This window comes from Esox lucius, chromosome 6, assembly GCF_011004845.1.
Source record: "Esox lucius isolate fEsoLuc1 chromosome 6, fEsoLuc1.pri, whole genome shotgun sequence".
NCBI lineage: Eukaryota > Metazoa > Chordata > Actinopteri > Esociformes > Esocidae > Esox > Esox lucius.
In genome coordinates, this window is record NC_047574.1 from 13,704,824 (window position 1) to 13,727,337 (window position 22,514).

The 22,514-nt window shown below is 39.5% G+C and overlaps 1 protein-coding gene across 5 annotated transcripts in view; it reads right to left on the reverse strand.

The window, feature by feature from the left end:
• Positions 1 to 21,349, reverse strand: part of slc29a1a (solute carrier family 29 member 1a) — a 28,774-nt gene extending 7,425 nt beyond the window's left edge. For 2 of the 5 annotated variants that reach the window (XM_010869643.4, XM_010869617.4), the window contains exons 1-5: positions 10,727 to 10,794; positions 1,622 to 1,702; positions 1,218 to 1,299; positions 659 to 834; positions 350 to 489 (exon numbers count right to left, since the gene is read on the reverse strand). In XM_010869643.4, the coding sequence (XP_010867945.1) occupies positions 350 to 489; positions 659 to 834; positions 1,218 to 1,299; positions 1,622 to 1,650 (427 nt within the window). In that variant the 5' untranslated portion in view covers positions 1,651 to 1,702; positions 10,727 to 10,794. Of the gene's footprint in view, positions 1 to 349; positions 490 to 658; positions 835 to 1,217; positions 1,300 to 1,621; positions 1,703 to 10,726; positions 10,795 to 21,273 lie in introns of those variants that run through there. The other 3 variants (XM_010869630.5, XM_010869636.4, XM_010869624.4) reach the window with 3 other exon arrangements.
• Positions 21,350 to 22,514: the final 1,165 nt, after the last annotated feature.

The window sequence follows — 22,514 nt, forward strand, 5'->3', positions numbered from 1 at the left end:
ATCCCAGCATCCAGGAGACATACAGGAAAACAAATGACAACATTGACATTTTTCTTTTTTTACATAATAAACATTTCATTCATAGTCTTCACAGAAGGATGTGGACAACAACATCAAAGCCCTCCGGTTGGGTCAGTCTCCTGCCCTCTGGCAGAACCTGCTGAGCAACCCTGTTAATCAGGCATCAGGGGTCAAACCAACAGGACCGTTACGGGAGGGGCTGTTGTTTTACATCCCGTTTAAAAAAAAAAAGAAGCAATCTCAGTGGCAGACGGACCAAACGGCGAAGGAGCTGTGTGAGCTTGGTGGGTTAGATGTTAACATAACAGGCTGCCCGAGATCCACTCACAATTGATGCAGACGATTTTGATCATAGTTAGAGTGAAGAAGGGGAGCGGGTCCATGTCCACTTTGACCAGCACCGCTGTCAGCAGGAACACCACCATGATCACAGCCAAACAGCCAGCGATACGCCAGTTCTGAGGAATCCTGGAGGAGGAGAAGGGAAAACAGACGGAGTGTTCCTAGGACTGTTTATACAGGAGTGGGGGGTCACCAACGGACAACATGTGGAACGTAGATGAGCGGTGCTTTGGAATTTGAGGCATGTCTTGTGAGTCCTACATTGTACAGCAGAGACAATTAGATCTAAGTATACCTCTGGTGGATGAAGGAGTTGAGGCAGGTGAAGATGAGCAGGGGCACCATGGCACACAGGGTCATCACATTGTTGAACTTGGACTCCAGGACATTCCTTGTGTCTCCATTCAACACTGTGACGTTGGCCGTCATATTGGCTGAGCTCACATCGTCCTTCAATCGGCTGGTGAAGTACTAAAGAGAAGCCCGGGGTAAAGAAACGAGACAGGCTTTGACAACTTAAGTTGTAGCTAGCTTTCAAGGGCCAGGGCAGTGGTTAGGGAAACATTTCCATGGTAACACACCTGGTGAAAATTCCCAACTCCCTCTGGGTTAAACCAGATGGCTTCGGTTTACAAATGCGGTCTCAAATAAAATGTCCTCCCTCGATGGACCTCCTGAAGCATTCAAAATACCCTGTTGTTAAAGAAGTTGCATCATTTCAGGCCAGGTGTTTTACCATCTAAACACAGGGAATGGGTCTGTGCAACAGCATATCGCTGTACTACTAGCCCACATAGTTGGATTATCCACGGTTATTAGAAACAGGAAGATGTAGACAAATGCAGAACAGTTACCGAGGTTGCAGTCATGAAAAAGTTCCATGGCAGGAGGGTCCCCAAGCCCAGGATGAAGAAAATAATCCACACTGCATTATACCTGACAAAATCACATCCAGCAGCGGTTTAAGTATATTAACAAACTGAGAGGTTTGAATCCTAAATGCTGATTGGCTGATAATCTCTTATACCACAGGTATAACATCACTTTCATCGTAAATTTTTTCTGCTCTTGCTGCGTTTATGTACTACGGCATCACGGGGTCTGTGCTATATTGCCAATATACCTTGGCTATTCACCGTGTTATATTGGCCATATATCACAGCCCCAGGCCTTCATTCTTAAGTATACCAGCTGTTTTAAATACAGATCAACATGGCACTGAATGGCTGTAGACAGGAGCAGGAGATCCAGTACTAACTTGTCCCGTGGAGCATTGATGGCAGTCATTGTCCTGAAGTATTACAGGAACCAGCTGTTTGGTCAAGACGTGCCACAGCTTCTGAAAACAGGTATTATTAAATTAGTATTTTCAGACTATTATCAAACAAAACGGGATAGAATCCAGGTGAATTAATTGGACATGTAGTGTTGTATATCATATGTTTTTAATCAAACAAAACGGTAAAAGAATTACACATTGTGATATTATTCAAACTTCTTTTCCATCTCACAGGCATATCGCCAACTGAAAATCATTCAAAACATTCCAATTCCCTGTCTAGCTAGTTTCCTAAAGGACATAACCTAGTTAAAGCAGTACCACCCATATCAAGACTATTTATTTATTGTTAGTATACTTTGTTTTCTTTCTGAACAAAATGACAGAAAGAAATGACTCCAACAAGCAACAACAATATATCAACTGAAAAACTGCGCTTAAAAACTGAAAGCAGTTCTAAAAGCTGCTTTTGTGTTTCCTCTCCACAAGGGTGAGGAGACTAACAACCTTGACAATTATCGCCAAATTTCTAAACTGTCTTAACTAGCTTGGTGCTTTGGATGAATAACAGAATCGGTCTGCCATGTTTATACAGCTATCCAGGGCCTTTCATAACAGTTGATCATTCCAATTTACTGAACAAGTTGACTTCTTATATTACTAGGCCTAGTGTATTAATTATTTGGGAATGATGCCTGCTTCTGGTTTCAGAACAAGGCTAGAGTCCTGTTTTCCTTACAGAAATAGCTCTAAAAATAATGCTAAATAAAAATCTAAATAAAATCTATAATTTAAATGATATTGAAATGACTACACTGGACAGATCCAAAACTCAAAAAAACATAATTCTTATAAGAATCTTGATAGTTGGCTTGAAGAGAAGTCATTAAAAACACATGTTGAAGCTGAAGACTGTGGCCTATAGGGTCACCCAGTGGTAAAAGATGATACCTCTGGTTTACATACACTGCACAGTCATAGTTACTGACCCAGCCCACTGCTCTTTCAGCAAGAACATCTTCACTATCTTCCCCACTAGAGATAAATGGAAGGGTAGAGTGGTAAACACCATCCAGTGGTTTGAGAGTAGAAGCTGCTGTGGAACCCTTTTTTGTACTGTCAAAAGGCAGGCTTGCTTTGTCTCTGTAAAATAGGGTTCCACAGCAGCATCTACTCTTAAACCACTGGATGGTGTTTACCACTCTACCCTTCCATTTATCTCTAATGACAGCTTTAAGATGTATCACTATCTTGATTTAAAACATGGGTCAGGCCTCTCTTCCTTTAATTTTCTGGCTTCACTTATTACTGTTAAATTGATCAAACTGAGTGCAAGCACACAGGATTGGATAGTACTAGATAAGCCAATGGTAACTGAAATAGTTAAAACCATCTTGAATGATGTCCCCCAGACATGTAATAAGCTGAATGTCAGACTTGAATGCCTTTTGTCTGTTAGCATATTTAAAACATTGCTGGAAGTTTCTCTTAAGGACAAATGTCCATGATTTGAATGTATTGTTGTGTATATGCTTGTTGAAATGTTTGTGTTCGTATACAGTTGTTCCCATAAGTTCCCATGAAGTTTTGGCATTGATTTTGAAAATATGACTGATCATGCAAAAAACAGTCTTTTATTTAAGGATAGTGATCATATGAAGCCATTTATTATCCCATAGTTGTTTGGCTCCTTTTTAAATCGTTATGAGAATAGATCTCCCAAATGGCCCTGATCAAAGGTTTACATACCCATGAATGTTTGGCCTGGTCGAGCTGCCAGAAACAAGTCTTTACTGCGCCAATGCCACAAAAAAGCATGGTTACGATATGCCCGACAACACCTTGACTCTAAAGTCAAGTATAAGTAGGGTATATTCAAGTTGTGATTTATTGCACAAGAAAAATCGACCTTTAATGTTTAAAGTATTTCTGACGTTAAGTTTAACAGAAATAGTATTCCATGCATGGCAATGTGAAAAGCAATGTGTGCAATGACTATAGCATGCTGAAATTTGGGGGGAGTATTTCTGCTGGCAAAATACAGCTCAGGAAAAACTTAAGAGACCACTGCATCTTCTTCTTTCCTTTCCCTAAAAGTTGAAAAGGAAAGTTTTGAGTGAGGAACAGAAGCGTCCAATTTGCAGTGGTCTTTTAATTTTAACCCTTCTGTTCCTTACTCAAAACCTTCATTTTCTAATTTTTGGAAAGGAAAGAAAGAGGTGCACCGGTCTCTTAATTTTTTCCGAAGTTGTATCCGTCTGAATACTGACAAATGTTCTTAATGGGGTATACCTAGAATTGGCTTGGTTAACAAAATTCCTTATGGCTAATTGATTTTATTTTAAGTGTCAGTTAAACTATAACTCCTGCAGCCAAGTTCAGCTTGACTCTTGTCACTATCCTGAACAAATCCTCTTATGTCAAAGGCCATTTCATGGCATAAGAACATCCTTTATTCTTTCATGGCAAAACAACATAATTTTTTTTTTCATTCGTGAATGACATTTATACAATTACTATCAATAAAGGCGACGATAACTAACTTTTTCATCAAGTGAAAAGAGAGAATCGTGGAATCTACCAGAAATAATAAATGTCGTTACTCTCAATATATTCAAACTTGGGTCTTCCACATGAAAGGCACCGACTTTAACCACGCGACAGCATTACACGTTTCAGCATTCGCTAGGCTCCACTGAGGATTGTGTAAAACTGACTAACTTTTCTAATTAAGTTTACCTCCACCACAAAAAGCGTCTATGAACTGTACTGATTTTGCCACTGGCCGTTATAACAGCTTATTAGCCAGTAATAGGCTTACTAGTATCTACTAACTTCCTAGGAATAATCATGAGAATTGAGCAATTTCTAGCGAGACTGAAGATGAACTATTCCATGCCAAAAACAGTAGCAATACAACCGTATACAGTTTCGGGTTTCAGCCAGTGAAGTTTTCACCTATACGTTATAACTCACAATGCGAACTTCGTTTCACCTGCGAGGAGATACAACTCGGGACCTATAGTTCACAAATCCGCTTCTTTAACCACTACGCTATTTAAAAAGGTGTAGTCATTCGTTCTTCTTAGCCCGGCTTACGCGGTCCGGCAAAAATATACAGCTTAAAACCTTTTTTTAAATGATGGATATGAATTCGGAATAATGATGTCCGACGCATCACTGTCATAGGATATAAAACCAACATTATTACAGCCAATAGAATTACTCAGACTCTGTATCACATGGCTGAAGAAATAATCGGATTAGAGATACTGAGCTCCTGTTCATTCATACTCTGGTGAATGTGTCAAACCGTGCCAGTTGGCTGGTGTGCCCCACTGGCCAGGAGCCTATCCCCCTGTCTGAACCACTCACAGCCACAAAAAAAAAACTACACCTTGTTCTGAGCCAGTGACACTTCATTGGTGCTACTCAAACAAAGCTATCACTATTGCAGTGGAAATGGGACATTATGGGCAACATAATCCCTTTCCACAAGTTGTAAAACTGGTATAAGTCAATCACAACTTCATCTGAAAGCAAGTGGCTTTATCCTCGCTGTTCCCCCTATTTAAAGCTGTCACAGTCACATTCCCAAGTGATCAAACAGCGAGAAAACAGAATTTACTCTTTACATTAGCACAGAATGAGGCCAAAATTATCTTGATCAGATCAACAAATCCAAATGAAGGTGGACGTGAGGTCGTTGTTCTGGAATAACCATGTGAGTGGTATGAGGCCTGCATTTCCAGCCGTTGTTCCCCGACCATACTGTATGGGTCATATGACTAGGTGAAAAGAACCACTCATTACCATTTCTCAAGACTTTAAATAGCACTGGAGCTCTTATCACTATGATACAGGGTCTGACAGATAACATCATTAAGATATTATGGGATAAGTCAATACTTTGTTACTTATTTCTTATTTTACTCAGGACATTTCCTATAGTAAGTCATTCATTTGACCCTCACCTTTAATGAGTGCATGCATATTATTTAAATAGTTGTTCTTACTGGTTCCATGTGGGAATCAAACCCACAAGCTTAATGCTTTACCAACTGAGCCATACAGAACCTAAGAGACGTTTTCCTATACAAAACTAGTATAACATTCCATTGGGGAGCAAAGTAGCTTCATATACTGTTAAGTCCAAAACGAAAAGCACGTTGACCCATTTCTTGACTTTGTTTGGCTCTGTATTCCAGCACATATAAATGATCCAATGAGTATAGGGTTATAATCATAACGTGATTTAGTCTGTAATCAAGGTTTGAAATAGTTTTTACAAACATATTTTTAGACCTAGCTGTGGTTATTTGGCCATAGTTAAGTAACAGGCACCAACCATCTGCACTGATAGAGTGAGCAGCCCACCTCTACATTAGCTCATACCAGTAAATATCAACAATACAAAAAGTATGTATAATAAATACATATGACAAAGGTAGAAGGGATAAAGAAAGAGGACTATTTGCAAATATAAGGTAACTAGTAGTCTAAATAAGTGTAGCAACAAGTCGTTTTTCACAAAGTCATGTCTTAAATGTATTGCGTAATGTATTAAAGCAGTTTTGCTCAGGGGCTAAATCTGGTAGAACTATAAGAGCTCACCCTGCCTTCGGCCCATTTCTGAACTTCAAGGACACACTGCTGCGCACACACACACGCACACACGCACACACGCACACGCTACAAACTTCTATGACTGTGTAAAAACGAATGGGCCTCTCTCATAGTGATCACCCCAAATCTATTTCCCCCTCCATTTTCAGGGAACAGCATCTTGAATCGGATATGTGGTGGATCATCATGTCCAAAGCTGTGAGGGCCAGGAATAACCAGAGGGCTGGGTGTGACGTCGGGTGTATAACAGCCATTGTCGGGCCTCTAAAAGGAGGGATGCATGCATGACACTATGACACGTCTCTGGGCTTCTCAGGCCAACACACACAGCCAGACAACTTGGCAGACAGCACCACCACACATCTGTCATAGATCCCTCTCACGATGACATTTGGCCAGATGTGGTCACCATAAAAACCCTATTGATTCAGTCCAGTAAACCTACCATTGCTAGTTTCTCTCCTGATTCAGATGGGGGTAATATGGAAATAAAAAGCTCCAGGCAAAATCAATTTTCAGTCAATCAGTTCCACCTGGCTGCAGTAGCATTAGTTCTGCACAGCAGGCCTAGAAAACACATTTGGTGGTGTTTGACGCTTTCTTTGACAGACAAAGGCATGGAGATCAACCAAAAACCCTTGGCTGACAGAACAAAGAGAAAAGCGTAGGAATCTTACGTGAAAGCCAGTTCGAAGGAGTGCATGTACAAACGTTGGTGTGTGCAAGGGTGTTGCCAGAGCGCACAGTGGTACTTCTGTGAAGATAATAAAGAGGCATTCGACTGTCCTAGATGGGAAGGACAACAGACACACTGAAGCCCATCCTACTCTGAAGCTGTACAATTCAAACATTCCTCTCACAAGCATTTAGGACTGATCCTAAATGCATATGAAAGCATTGTTTAAGTAGTGTGAATTTTTTTTAAAGAAGTGTTTAGGACTGATGTGATGAAATGTGATGGCAAGCGTTTGAAACCAGGAGTTCACAACCACGGTAAACACATTTCTTCAGCCGACACTAGATAACAATTAAAGAATGTAACCTTATTTGTATTTCATATTAACTCCCCACACATTAGGCCTAATAGTTTATTATTAAAACCACTTCAAGCTTTGCTGTTAGCCGAGTCTGAACCGTGGCAGTTCAGTCAGTGCACAGCCAAAGCAGATGTCCTCTCCTTTGGTCAAAGAAGAAAAAAGCTGCTTACAGAAAGGGACTACCAGGGTCAGCAAAGGCATTGTTATCGATGACCTTTCATTTTGGAGACCAACTATTACCCGCCACAAAAGATACCAACTGAACATGGCTCTTTCTGAAGACAGACATCAGCAACTAATAAAACGTGAGATTCTTTTTTTCTGTCAATTGGTTACATACTGGAGTAAAACACTTGCGTTTCTCTCTTGGCAGGGTTTTAACTAGCAGCTCAGTTTGCTGGTCATCAGCTGTCCATTGGCAGTTCATGATACAACAAAGAAGCCTTTCTCGTGCTCCACAACGAGTCCAGTCAGGAGGATCACACAGAAATAGCACTAACACGTGTATATGAATGATATAGCACATAGTGGAGAAAAACTGGGCCAGGCACGCTTCCATAGCAGTGGTGTCCAACAGGTCACTCACAAGCTACCATTAACTACCAGTATCTTGCGTCCCACTTATGAAAAGCTTGTAAAACAGTTCTCAAAGAACATTTTCACCAGTTCTAGCACAGCCATAACAAACGGAACAAGCATCAAACACACACATACATTTTGTTATCAAAATTGGGTGATAAAACGACATCAATATAGATCATGATAAAACAATACAACATAAGTGACACACTTCTTCCATTAATTTTCATTAAAGTCATAGTTTCATGTAGTGTTTAGCTTCCTTGAAACAACAAGTATAAAACACAACCTGACAGCAAAAGCAACAGACATTTGGGAAAAGTTGACCGCAAGGAAAAATAAATTGTCAAAAAAAGGAAGCACATCTTCGCAAACAAACTCATGTAAATATCATACCAGTAGATCAGACAGCAGTGGTTCAGGCGCCTTAGCCATCGGTAGGTGACAAGTCATTGCTACTTAGATTAATGAAAGCTGACTGTTTAAATTTTCCAACTAATCTCATGAATCATAAAAGATGTTAAAATTACAATACATGACGTGGAAATGTGAAGACAAGGATTTAGATAAGGCTGGATTTCTTTATAGAAATGCGCTCCACTCTGTGTTTACCTTTATTTGTTCACTGTGTGTAATGCGATTTATTAACGTGTCAATATTTTTTTTTCTCTACCTGAAAAACTTGCAGTACATTACCCAATTGCATTGCACTCAATATTTTTTTTGATACTCTAGAGTTCAAGCTAAAAATTACTGAAAATATCTATTTCAACTCTCTCTATTCCAAAATCATGATATTTATTGATATTTAATGATTATATAAAATAGTGACACTGTTTCGCCTAGCACTATTTGTTAACAATCCGTCTTGTTATCAGCACACATTTCAAAAGCCAGCATGTGTGATGGTATGGGGGTGCATTAGTTCACATGACATGAGTGACTTGCACATCTGTGAAGGCACCACAAATGCTGAACAATATGTACAGATTTTGGAGCAACAAATGCTGCCATCCAGACTACGTCTTTTACAGGGCAGGTCTTGCTTTTTTCAGCAAGACAATACCAAATCACCTTCTGCACATACTACAACAGCATGGCGTCTTCCGTAGAAAGAGTCTGGGTGCTAAATTGGCCTGCCTGCTTTCCAGACCTGTCAACCATTGAACACATTTGGCACAAAATTCTAAATGGGCGTGTATTTTTCCAAAAACAATATCAAAGTTCCAACATTAGAGATCTTGTCTTTGTATTATTTTCAATTAAATATAGGGATGAATGACTTGCACATCAGTGCATTCTGGTTTAATTGGCATTTTACGCAGCATCCCAACATGGGAAACAGGGTTGTAAAAAGATTCCCCTTTCTTTTCTTCTCTCCTCAATGATTATCCCTCCTTCCAAACATCCAGTCCCACCCCACCCATCTGGATGACAAACCCCCTAGCTATTCACTGTAATAGTATTAGTTAACCCAATTTATTTCAAATGTAACTCTCCACAAATCAACCCATTGTTCCAAGCATTTTATAATGTCATTGAACCTAGGATCTTGAACCTACCTATTGGCTGATACTGTCCAAAACTAAATAAAAATTCCCAAGAGCATGTACATGTTTTCTGTTGCCTACCAGTTGTCTCCCAACAGTACACACTGCAGGTCCAATGTTTGGGGTGATATTATAATTTTATAATCATTGCTTCATTTCATTCCAGAAAGTGCATCTGATGAACAGTGCCAGAAAACATGATGCAATGGTTATGTTGATTAGTGGCAGTCTACAAACTGTATTGGTTCAATGACCCACATGCTGAGCATTCTTTTTGAAGGTCTAAAAAATTATCTGAAAGCCAGGGCTGGTTGTACACATTTCTTATCTTATTCTTTCCTATAGTGCACACTTTCCATTAAAAACTTGTAATTATTATCAGTGCGATTCATTTTATCGTCACTAAACCTGAAGCCTGTCATATTTTTCGAGTTTTGACAGTATGTGTTGTAATATATATTTTGCCACTTTAGGTGGATGTAATTTTAGCTGTTATTTTAGTGATATGAAGTTCATAAAAGAGTCAACTTTGGATTACTCTGTTTACTGACGCGACAGATGTTTTTTGAGCGTCTTGTGGTTCGTTTGAACAGCTGGCAGCAATTATTCCTACAACAACATCACTGGCAGGATTTAGAAAGTATCGAAATATTCAACTGGTTCAGTCTAAATAATAAATAAATCTGAGACCGTAACGAGTACATTTCCCCCATTGCCATCTCATTACCCGGAGAACCCTGTACATAAATAACATGATCTTTAAGAGACTATATCTTAATATCACAGAGCTTTGATCGAAACACAGATATGACAAGGATTAATAACATAAACCTTTCTTTAAACCATATTCCATTTTTAGTGTTGCCAAGCTAGTAAGCTGAAAAGTCAGAATTTAAATGACTGGTCAGCGGGAGTTAGCCCTCAACACATTCGCACGTGCTTACTCGTGCTCACTCGGAAAGAAACTACTTTTGAAACAATATTCCCACATAGTAGTTATAGGTACTGTTTCCCTTCACAACAACTAAACAAATACACAACAACTGGACAGAACGTATCGCCAACAAACACGACCCGAGTGTGCCCTGTTCTGCCGTACTAAAGTACCGCGTAGTGTTAGGCGTTAGATGTACTCCAAGACAATAATGTAATCAACAGAATTTCCACCAAGGTGGGAAAAAATATGAAAAGCTATGAAAAATTCTACAATTGAACCATCTATAAATATATAAATAGTTTTCATCAAAATGTAAAACAATTCAATTATATTGTCTGCTGTGACAGTAGCCTACCTCAGCCAGAAAAGAGAGATCGACTTCACTCAACCTTGTGCACACTCCAAATGTTTACGGTTTACAAAAACTTATTCCAAAAGTCATGCCACGCCCACTGAGGACATAAAGCCATATGGCCCAAAATTTACATGACGATATATTCAAGATTTTTTGTCGAAACTGTATTAATGACTATATATTTATGTGTATATATGTATTTTTATTATCATAAAATATATTTGACCAAAAAACCTATTTTTAATGACAGTATTTTTGTGATTGAGTGAGCGGCTGGCCCATGTTAAATAGCGTAGTGGTTAGAGAAGCAGACTTGTGAACTATAGGTCCCGAGTTCGTATCTCCTCAAGGCGAAGAGATGTACGCTTTATGAAAAACTTATAAAGCAATACAGTTCATAAACGCTTTTTGTGGTGGAGGTGAACTTAATAAGAAACTTTAGTAAGTTTAACACAATCCTCAGTGGAGCCTAGCGACTGCTGAAACGTGTAATGCTGTCGTGTGGTAAAAGACAGTGCCTTTCACGTGGAAGACCTAAATTCAAATCTATTGAGAGCAACAGTATTTATTAATTATTTCTGGTAAATTCCTCGATTCTCTCGTCTTTTCACTTGATGAAAAAGTTAGTTATCTTCACCTTTATTGATAGTTACTGTTTAAATGTAATTCACAAATGAAAGAAAAAAGTATGTTGTTTTGCCATGAAAGAAAAACATACGTTCTTATGCCATGAAATGAAATACAGTGGGGAGAACAAGTATTTGATACACTGCTGATTTTGCAGGTTTTCCTACTTACAAAGCATGTAGAGGTCTGAAATTTTTAAATAATTAATTAGCATTTCATGACATAAGTATTTGATCACCTATCAAACAATAAGAATTCCGGCTCTCACAGGACTGTTAGTTTTTCTTTAAGAAGCCCTCCTGTTCTCCACCGTATTGAGGGGAGGATGAATGGGGCCATGTATCGCGAGATCTTGGCCTTCCCTCAGTAAGAGCATTAAAGATGGGTCGTGGCTGGGTCTTCCAGCATGACAATGACACGAAACACACAGTCAGGGCAACTAAGGAGTGGCTCCGTAAGAAGCATCTCAAGGTCCTGGAGTGGTCTCCAGACCTGAACACAATAGAAAATCTTCGGTGGGAGCTGAAAGTCTGTTTTGCCCAGTGACAGCCCCGAAACCTGAAGGATCTGGAGAAGGTCTGTATGGAGGAGAGGGCCAAAATCCCTGCTGCAGTGTGTGCAAACCTGGTCAAGAACTACAGGAAACGTATGATCTCTGTAATTGCAAACAAAGGTTTCTGTACCAAATATTAAGTTCTGCTTTTCTGATGTATCAAATACTTATGTCATGTATTAACTGTATCAATGTCAGTTTAACTGTATCAATGTAATTCACAAATGGCCAATTAACTTTTAAAACGGCCAGTGGCAAAAGAGAATTTGTTCAGGAGATACCAAAGCCTCTTGCCAATACTGACAGCCAGCAAATGTACATCTCTGTAGTACAGTGGTTAACGACACAACCTTTCCCGCGGGTGACTCGGGTTTGAATCTCTTTCTATTGCGGGCCGGCTGAACTAGGCTTGCCCAAGCGGATAATTTTTTTTGAGATGACAAAGTTTGTTCGTATCGTCAGTCTTTGTCTGTACTACTTTTCAGCATAATTGGCAGACAGGTTTTTCCTGATGTTTATGAGATAAAAAAAAAAACTCCAATATCGCAATCCTACAAATCACAAATCAAAATAGCCTTCCTACAAATCACGTTACATAGCTATGTTTGAAAGCTAGTAGCTGAGCAGCTAATGGGTATACACCTACCGCCCACTAACGCTATGGCCAGACCAGATCAGCCAACTGTGTTGTAAATGCATTGTTTTGTTGCAAACCCTTTCCATTTCGCTTTGTATTATTTTTTGATTTACGATGCATCTATAAAGTGGTTGATATGCGGTGCGGTCTGACAAATCGAAAAGGGCAAGATAACCTGCGACCACAGAAATAAGCCTCTACCGATGTGTCGTAAATCAAACAAGAAAAGGAACCCGACAAGCCTAGTTCGGCCGGCCCACCATTAGAAGGGATGAATGCTGAGTGACGGTATATCGTCTCAACATTGGATCATTAATGCATTAACATCACACCAAGTTTGAATATTTCGCTAGAAACCATTAAGCATTGCTTTAAACTGACTAATGTTTCTTATTAAGTATAGGCCTACTTCCACCACAAATAGCATTTATGAACTGCATGGCTTTTGCCACTGGCCGTTTTAACAGCTTATTAGCCAGTAATAGGCTTACTATTATCTACTAACTTAGAACTTAGTCATAAGAAATGTGCAATTGCTAGCGAGACTGAAGATAAACTTTACACTGTCAAAACTATTTCATTTCATCGCACAACAATGCTCGTTTTTCTTTTATTCGTGAATGACATTGATACAATAACTATCAATATAGGTGATGATAACTGACTTTTTCATCAAGTGAAAAGATGAGAGAATCTTGGAAACCCCTCCTCTTTTTCTGCCCAAGAGGTTGTGATCTAGCCTATATTACCCCAAAAAGGTCTGGCCAAGACATATGTCTGGCAAAAAACGATGCATTCATAAATGGTGGATCTGGTCTGGCGAAGGCGTAAGGCTTACGTTTGTGCCTTTAAATGGGATATTTTCATAAAAAAACAAGAACACAGCAGTGGCTTTTATAAATCAGGACTATAGGCTTTCAAAGTAAGCTCAAAGCTGTTTACCTGTCAACAAGACATTGCTTTTACACCACCACAGAATATTAATGGCCCTGGTTAGAACTATTTATGTATGCCAGACAATGATGTAGAATGTAGAATATTGTAGAACTTGAATTATTAACTTGAAGATGAATTATTAACCTTCAAGATGTCTAATAAAATGTGGTTTTGATGTGCAGATGTTGTCAATACTACATCTTCGAGACTACAAAGAGGTTTGCTATCTGGACACAGTAGTACAGAGAATATTTATTTCTATTTTCTTTCTTTGTAAAACTTTTTCTCTGAAATCATTGTGGTCTACAAAAAAGTGTTTACAATACACTCACCTAAAGGATTATTAGGAACACCTGTTCAATTTCTCATTAATGCAATTATCTAATCAATCAATCACATGGCAGTTGCTTCAATGCATTTAGGGGTGTGGTCCTGGTCAAGACAATCTCCTGAACTCCAAACTGAATGTCAGAATGGGAAAGAAAGGTGATTTAAGCAATTTTGAGTGTGGCATGGTTGTTGGTGCCAGATGGGCCGGTCTGAGTATTTCACAATCTGCTTAGTTACTGGGATTTTCACGCACAACCATTTCTAGGGTTCACAAAGAATGGTGTGAAAAGGGAAAAACATCCAGTATGCGGCAGTCCTGTGGGCGAAAATGCCTTGTTGATGCTAGAGGTCAGAGGAGAATGGGCCGACTGATTCAAGCTGATAGAAGAGCAACTTTGACTGAAATAACCACTCGTTACAACCGAGGTATGCAGCAAAGCATTTGTGAAGCCACAACATGCACAACCTTGAGGCGGATGGGCTACAACAGCAGAAGATCCCACCTCATCTCCACTACAAATAGGAAAAAGAGGCTACAATTTGCACAAGCTCACCAAAATTGGACAGTTGAAGACTGGAAGAATGTTGCCTGGTCTGATGAGTCTCGATTTCTGTTGAGTCAGAATTTGGCGTAAACAGAATGAGAACATGGATCCATCATGCCTTGTTACCACTATGCAGGCTGGTGGTGGTGGTGTAATGGTGTGGGGGATGTTGTTTTCTTGGGACACTTTAGGCCCCTTAGTGCCAATTGGGCATCGTTTAAATGCCACGGCCTACCTGAGCATTGTTTATGACCACGTCCATCCCTTTATGACCACCATGTACCCATCCTCTGAAGGCTACTTCCAGCAGGATAATGCACCATGTCACAAAGCTCGAATCATTTCAAATTGGTTTCTTGAACATGACAATGAGTTCACTGTACTGAAATGGCAGTCACCATATCGCAACCCAATAGAGCATCTTTGGGATGTGGTGGAACGGGAGCTTCGTGCCCTGGATGTGCATCCCACAAATCTCCATCAAATGCAAGATGCTATCCTATCAATATGGGCCAACATTTCTAAAGAATGCTAACAGGACCTTGTTGAATCAATGCCAAGTAGAATTAAAGCTGTTCTGAAGGCGAAAGGGGGTCAAACACAGTATTAGTATGGTGTTCCTAATAATCCTTTAGGTGAGTGTAAATGGTATCACCTACTAGAATGTCTGGTCACTAATGGTACCACAGGCCCTACCCAGTCACTCCATCAGGAATCCTAGTCCCGTCACAGAGTATTCCTGTTTGGTCCAATAGGGCTTGTTTTATATTGCTAGAGTGAGAATAAACGCTAGATAGACTTATCTTATAGAGAATAACATACTACATATACTTATCCTAGTTTGCACCAGCATGTTCGATATGTACCAAGCAGGATTGTGGCCGTCAAATGTGGAAAAATCTAACAATGTGTGCACACTGCACACTAACTTGCACACATGCAATATTCCAGGGGGCCCAGTCGAAAATGTGGTGTCTTGAGCTATCAATAATGGCAAGTTTACACAACAAAATAATCTAGCACCTTGGTTCTTCTTCAATAGGTCTTGGAAAATGTAGCATAAGGTAAACAAGCTCATAGTCTTTTCAACTTGTGTGAAATAGCAGTATCACAATTGAGCTCAGCCAATTTTGACCAGCACCCTCTCAGGGCCACGTTTGCATTTCAACGACAGTATCATTTTTTAAAAATTCAGTTTAATTTGACTTTGAGTTAACCGGAAGGGCATGTGTATTCCTCTCAAAAGTTGCCAGGATACAATCGCATCTTTCCACTTCCAACAATATTACTGAAAAACTTGAGTTTCAAGTAATTATTGAAGTCAGTACAATCCTTGTCCAGTAGGAAAACTAAAAAAAATATGTGTTTTGCATCTGGGGAAGAAACGTCAGCCCACAAAGTGGTGTGCGTCAAGTAAGCAGGCATTTGATTGGTCTGTTATTTGATTGAAGAGAAGTATGGTTCAAGTGAGCATACACATCTCCATCTTGGGTTCACCCAGATGCCAACAAGTTAGTCTCTGCTGTCACCAAACTGAAATCCTATAGAAAGCTTGTGGGGAAGGTTAAAGTGGAGAGTCCACAAGCAAGGACCAAGGACTCTAAAGGATCTAGAGGGTCTCTGAATGGAGGGATGTTCTCAAATCTTTTCCTATGTGTTCTTCTGACTCACCAACATTATAGGACACTACTCAGAGGATTAGCAGTATCTTGGCAAAAGGAGGGTGCACAAAAACACTACATTTTGTGTCTTAATAGTGGATGTTTATTTATTGGCCATTATCCAACAATCAAACAACTGTCAGATGTTAAATCATGATGGAAACCTCCCACTGGCTCAGTTTATATAGAACTACGTTCGGGGTATGTCCAATAACATTACAAACACAGTTTTTATGTGGTCTCCAGTTGTATCCTGTAAATTATTTATGTAGAACTATGTGCAGAGTATGTCCAACAACATTACTAATACAGTTTTTATATGTAGTCTCATAGTTGTATCCAGATATCATGTAATTTGTGTTAAAGTGGATCAGTATGTTGGTGCTATGTCCTATGTATGTTTGTGTGTGTGTGTACACTTCATGTTTGAATGATCTGATTGTAAGCATTACATCTGTCACTGGATCACGAGACCAGCAAGTCAAGTGACATAGCTTAAGTCTAAACGCAGCACAATGACTTCCCTTTTCTTTGTACAACACTACCGAGTTATTTTCCAAACACTTGCTGGCTGAGGCTGTAAAATTGTTCATTTGGAATGATATTGGGTGTTTATGTTTGGCTTTGAAAGTATATGTCTGGATACATTAATTGTGAGACTGCTGTTTGCTCTTATGGTTCAACTATATTCACTCACACCCTGTCTGGTCTAAAATTAGACTCTTGTGGTTGGGACAGAGACCGTCATAGGGTTTAAAGTCTGGCAACTTAAACTATTATATGCTTTTAGTCCAACTCTATATTATTCTTTAAAGTAGTAGAATTTATTACATATCTGAATCTAGCCTAAAAACTAAAATGTTTGTAACTACCTCTAGATGCATGGCTGCGTTACTTTTGGGCTTCCTCCAGAAGGGAAAACATTTTCAGCCCACAGAACAAAACAGCACTGGAAAGGACAGAGTAAGACCTGTTTGGTCTGTCTAGTTTTGAACAGACTTTCATCCCACTCCTTTGTATAGTACTTCCATTTCTCCAGCAACTGGACAAGTCAGCAAATTGTATTCTGCTTAGTAACACCAGCTTATACTCAATATCAGATGTAAAATTCAGCTCTTTTCAATTTTGTGTATGTATTTGCTAAAATGGGTTCAAATTCGGGCTGATGTCATCCAGCCATTTGAGTACCAGCAGGCTGTTCTAGAACATCCTGTTGATTTTGTGTCATAGAAAACGAAGAAATAACACATTCACAAATAGGAATGGGAGTGGTGATTCTGACCACATACAGTGATTTAAGATTGACAAGGCAGAAACACATTCCATTATACACTGTTAAGTTTGAGAGGGACCTAAACCCGATTCTGGATTAAGAGGTTTGCTGGGAACAAAACACTGTCAGTAACTCCGTGGATTAACCTCTGAACTGCTAAAAAAGCATAAATGAAAAAGACAGCACCAGGGGGTTGAAAAGAGGAAAATCCCCTTGACGATTATCATAGCATTCCAAAATCTGCTTCCAACTAAAATCCACAGAGTGGTTGTTTAAACTGTGTGGCCGCCAGTTTTATTTCCCAAAATTGTTTCAGTCAAATTATACTAGATAGAGCTGGAGAAATAGAGCTGAAGACACTGTCTAGCGACTATTCATGATACACATTTTATAGATTGAACCATGTTCAACCTATATAGTGTTTGATTAAATGTTATTTATTTACAAACATTCAAACAAGTAATTCATCAGTAGCCTATATTTTAGCTTCTGATGGCGGTCAACCAGTGAATTAAGTTCAAGAGATACAAGGTTATATATGTCAAGAATCAATGGCTACATTTAATTAATTATTAAGTCCAACATGAATTCAGCAACTGTTGATTGCCCCTGTAAACACTGACAGTATATTTGTCATGATTGTGCTTTTTGTGACACAACTGGCAGAGGAATGAAGCCATAATAACATTTATTATGGTCTGAATTCTATAGCCACACTCCTTGCTGAAAGCTACATCTGTGGCTGTATTAATCAAGGACACAAAAAAACTCAGGGGTCAACAGGCTTTACATCCTGTTACCTTGTTCCGAAGTAATTACACAATTGTTATTTTCCTATCATTTTCGTGTTCTGGCACGAAAGAAAACAAGGGAATTGCCAAAGCACAATGATATTCCATTAGCTTTAGTTGTTTGTAACCATTTTGTAATTGTTCACATTGGTCCTAGAAAGCATCTGCTCAAGTAATCAAGACAAAAGACGGAAGATAAGCATGGAGCAATAGCATGAAAGACAATTTCAAGTGTTCTATCTGTAATAGGGAGGGTGCAGTGTGCCATCATTCTGAACAGAGGCAGCAGATGGCTTCAGACCCTTGAAGGAATCTCATACATTGGAATTCCTAAGGGGAAAATATATGTATTATTTTCCCAGTGTAAGCTCAGCATTCTCTGACGAGATCTGCGGTGTCCGCTAATTAGCGCTACCGATTTGCGTCACAGACACTAACACGGCTGGGATGGTGTGAATGTAACGCATCAAGCGGAGCCGATGGGAGCAATTTGATCCTCTGTGCAATATCTGTTCTGCCTTGTAACAGTTAAAAACACAAAATCTAATTTCATCCAGCCTGTGTGATTCACAAAGTCAATCTGCATTGCTAAATTTAGGACTAAAGGTGGTATCCTGACAATGTTCTGGGTCTCTCTTTTAGTCAGAAGGACAACAGAAACACAGTACTTTATGAGTACCACTACAACTACCTCATCTCTCTAAGGTATCCACATAGCCAATCTGCATTGTTAGCCTAAGGACTGAGTGGTATCATGACAGACTGTTCTCGTCTCTCTCTGATTCTAAAGGGCAACAGAAACACGATACTACATGAATCCTGTCATTTTAAAGGCAGTGACAAAGAAGTCACTTCAAAGTCTTTCATACAACTTCTCTCAATGGCAATAGAAAAGTTATGCCCCAACTGTTTAATGTAAAACATACTGTATGTCATGGTATTTCATTTGCCTTGACAAAACAGGATCAGATAACAGAATGGACAAATGGGCCACATGCCTGGGGGCCTCCTTGGAAGCAAGCATTGTGAATATAATGTAATTATCATTAAGTTGTGCCGATGCAAAAACTATCAACTAAAAGTGACAACCTCATAGTGTTGGCTCTTTTACAATAGCTGGCTAGCTAATTGTTGTGCCAATTTGGACATTCGTAATTAAATCCATGTATAACAGTTTGTTGTTGACTTGTAGGCTAGAAACTGGCTAAAGTTAGTTGGCTAGTTAATGGGTGTGGTAGTTCTGTGCTTTAATTAAGCAAGTGTGTTTTTGTTGGACCGCGTAAGGCTAGCCAGCCAAGAAGAGCGAATGTCTGAGTGAGTGAGTGACAAGTCCCCCTTGTTAAATAGCATAGTGGTTAGAGAAGCGGATATAGATATAGATCCCGCGTTCATATCTCTTCACAAGCAAAGCGAAGTACGGATTATGAATGATTCCGTATCGATTTCAGTATCAACATTGTACTAAGCCTGAAATAAAACAGTTTACAGTTATATTGCGACTGTTTCTGCTGGATTATTGAAGTACGCATCCGTGCATGCGTTTTGGGTCAGGATAAACAAACACATTCACTACATCACAGATCTTTCTTGTTCTGTTAAGAGGTCTGAATACTTAAACCACTGTGTGTTACAACCAAAATTCAGTGAGATAACATTTGAAAAACTGGACCCTGAGGATTTAGCTGGGGTTGCTGACATTGCTCTCCAACCACTATCAGACTCAGTGAACCTGCAGTGTCAGGTGGGGCGCGGGACAAAACAATTCCTTAGGAATTAGAAAATAATATTATAGGTTAACCTTGAATCCCATGGCTATCCACCACAACACATTTAAGAGGTCCGTGACGTTTAACCATCTGTAAAGTAAACACTCAAACAACTCAGCAGATACATCCTGGCAGCGTGGTTTTGATAATGGGGACATTTCGTGAAGCATTCGGCAGTTGGCAGCTTTCTCAGCAGGGTATTGCCTCAGCTGACGACTGCATAGCTTAACCATGGAATGTGCAATCAGGTTCTATTTGAGACGGTTGATGCACAGGATGTCCCACTCTCATTGGTTGACACAAGCATTCAATTCCATTTGCTGAAGGATGAATAAAGAGGGATTATTCGAAGATATTCATTAAAAAACAGTATTTGTCTCACCTTTTATTTGTGGTTAATCCTCGGAGTAGAGTAACACATGATTAATTATTACTCCATGTCAACAGTCCACAAAGATCCAGTATGAAAAAGGAATATGCATTTCAGGTTTAAAAAAAATGGGAGCCAATATTTAACTGAGTCAAATGTGCTAGCAACAGCTACTTAATGTCTGTGACTGTTTCATTTATGTTTCTACCTGTCTAAAAATGAATATAGTTTATTCACATTTGACTTTGCTACAGTCATGTGAAAAAACGTAAAAAGACCTACACCCTACTGAATTGAAACATTACACTGAGTGATTTTTGTTATTAAAAAATAAATATCTATCCAAACCAACAGCATTTAGCCATACATTTTCATACTGGACCCCCATGGGAATCAAACCAACAGTGAGTTACATGAGACACCATTGGGGGTCCCTAGACTGACTTAGTATTTACAGTCTTCCTACTAGGTAGGAAGACTGGGTATGTTTTCAAAAGGGTCTATTTGGAGAGGTCTCAGGCTTCAAAGTCCAACGCACACAGTATGGGGTTATGGTATTGGGTTGTGTCGCCTACTACTGGACACAGACCCTGTCGCCTACTACTGGACACAGACCCTGTACAAAGTTTTGTTTATAAGAACCCCACAACCACATCCTAAACAAACATTCTTCCTGGTTTCTCTCTCTCCCTCTTTCACACACCCACCCACACACACACACACACACACACACACACACAGCTGCACACAAACAATGATTTACGGAAACAAAATTGACGGTCTGTCAGTTAATAATGTGTTCTGGCCGTACTTCAACGACAACAGCCGTGCACCTGTCATTTCGAGGTAGCCCATTGAGACCATTCGACCCTCAGCAATAAAACCTGCTGTCTGATTTATACGATCAATGTACTGCTTTTGGGTGAACTGATTTGTTACATGAAATCCCAAAACCTGTGCATCTAAAATATTTTTAAGTAAGCGTACAACTCAGCAAAACAAGCTACAATTATATTTTGTCAGAGGTCGTAAAAGGAGTAGGCTACATATTGACTTACATTGTCATAAACGTGTTGGGAAGCTGCTGGCACATGTTGTTCCAAACCCCCTACAGTTGTTTGTTAACCGCTGGTGAACTCATTCAACAACAAAAAAACTGTGAGACTGGTCTGCTTTCGTTTTGAAGGCCGTGACGGTGGTGGTGATTGGCTGCGCAGGCATTGACATTCAAGTCATAATTAGGGGACTATATTTAAATGTAACATGTCTATTACAAAAATGCCCGTGTTAATATATTTAAATATATTAAATATATTGATGTATTTAATAAATATATTTATGTTTGTATTTATTTTTCCTTTGAGACCCTTGTTTTTTTATGTTTTTTCTTATTTAAAAGTGTAATAAGCATCTGATTAGTCAACCAAAACATAAGCTTACCAAAAAGAAAAGTTTGAAATATCTTATGAGAGAATTATGAGCTCAGCTTTTACCAAAGAAATCTCACCATAATGACATATCAGGAACAACCAACAGGTATGCGTGCCAGCTGAATCAGATGGGAAATGTACCAGAAAGATGACAAGTGGAGGGTGGAGAAATGTAGGAACTGACCAAAACCCACAGCCAGGGCCTGCAGCAGCCGCTTAAGGGCCCCCGACTACAAGGGGGCCTCTGACTGCTAGGGAGCCCCTGACCGTAGCGGAGAGGAGGCCTCAAATGAAATTTTGCTTAGGGCCCCCAAAAGGTTAGAGCTGGCACTGCCCAGAGCCTACTGCCTCAATTGTGAAACATGATGGAGGAGGTGTCATGGCTTGGGCATGTATGGCTGCCATTGGAACTGGCTCACTTAATTGATGATCGCAGAAGAACAAATCTGTATAGAAACATCTTGTCTGCTAAAGTACCAGCACATCCCTCCAAGCTCACAGGATGGTGCTTCATCCCACCGGAAGACAGTGAACCCAAACTTACCGCTATAGCAAACTCTATGGAGTTTTTCAGAGCCAAATAGTGGAAAGTTCTTGGCAAGTGAAAATGTGAAAATGAGAATTAAAGGAGCAATTTTTCTGTATACAGTGGGGAAAACAAGCATTAGATACACTGCCAATTTAGCAGGTTTTCCTACTTACAAAGCATGTAGAGGTCTGTCATTTTTATCTTAGGTGCACTTCAGCTGTGAGAGACGGAATCTAAAATAATAATCCAGAAAATCACATTGTATGATTTTTAAATAATGAATATGCATTTTATTGAATTACATAAGTATTTGATCACCTACCAACCAGTAAGAATTCCG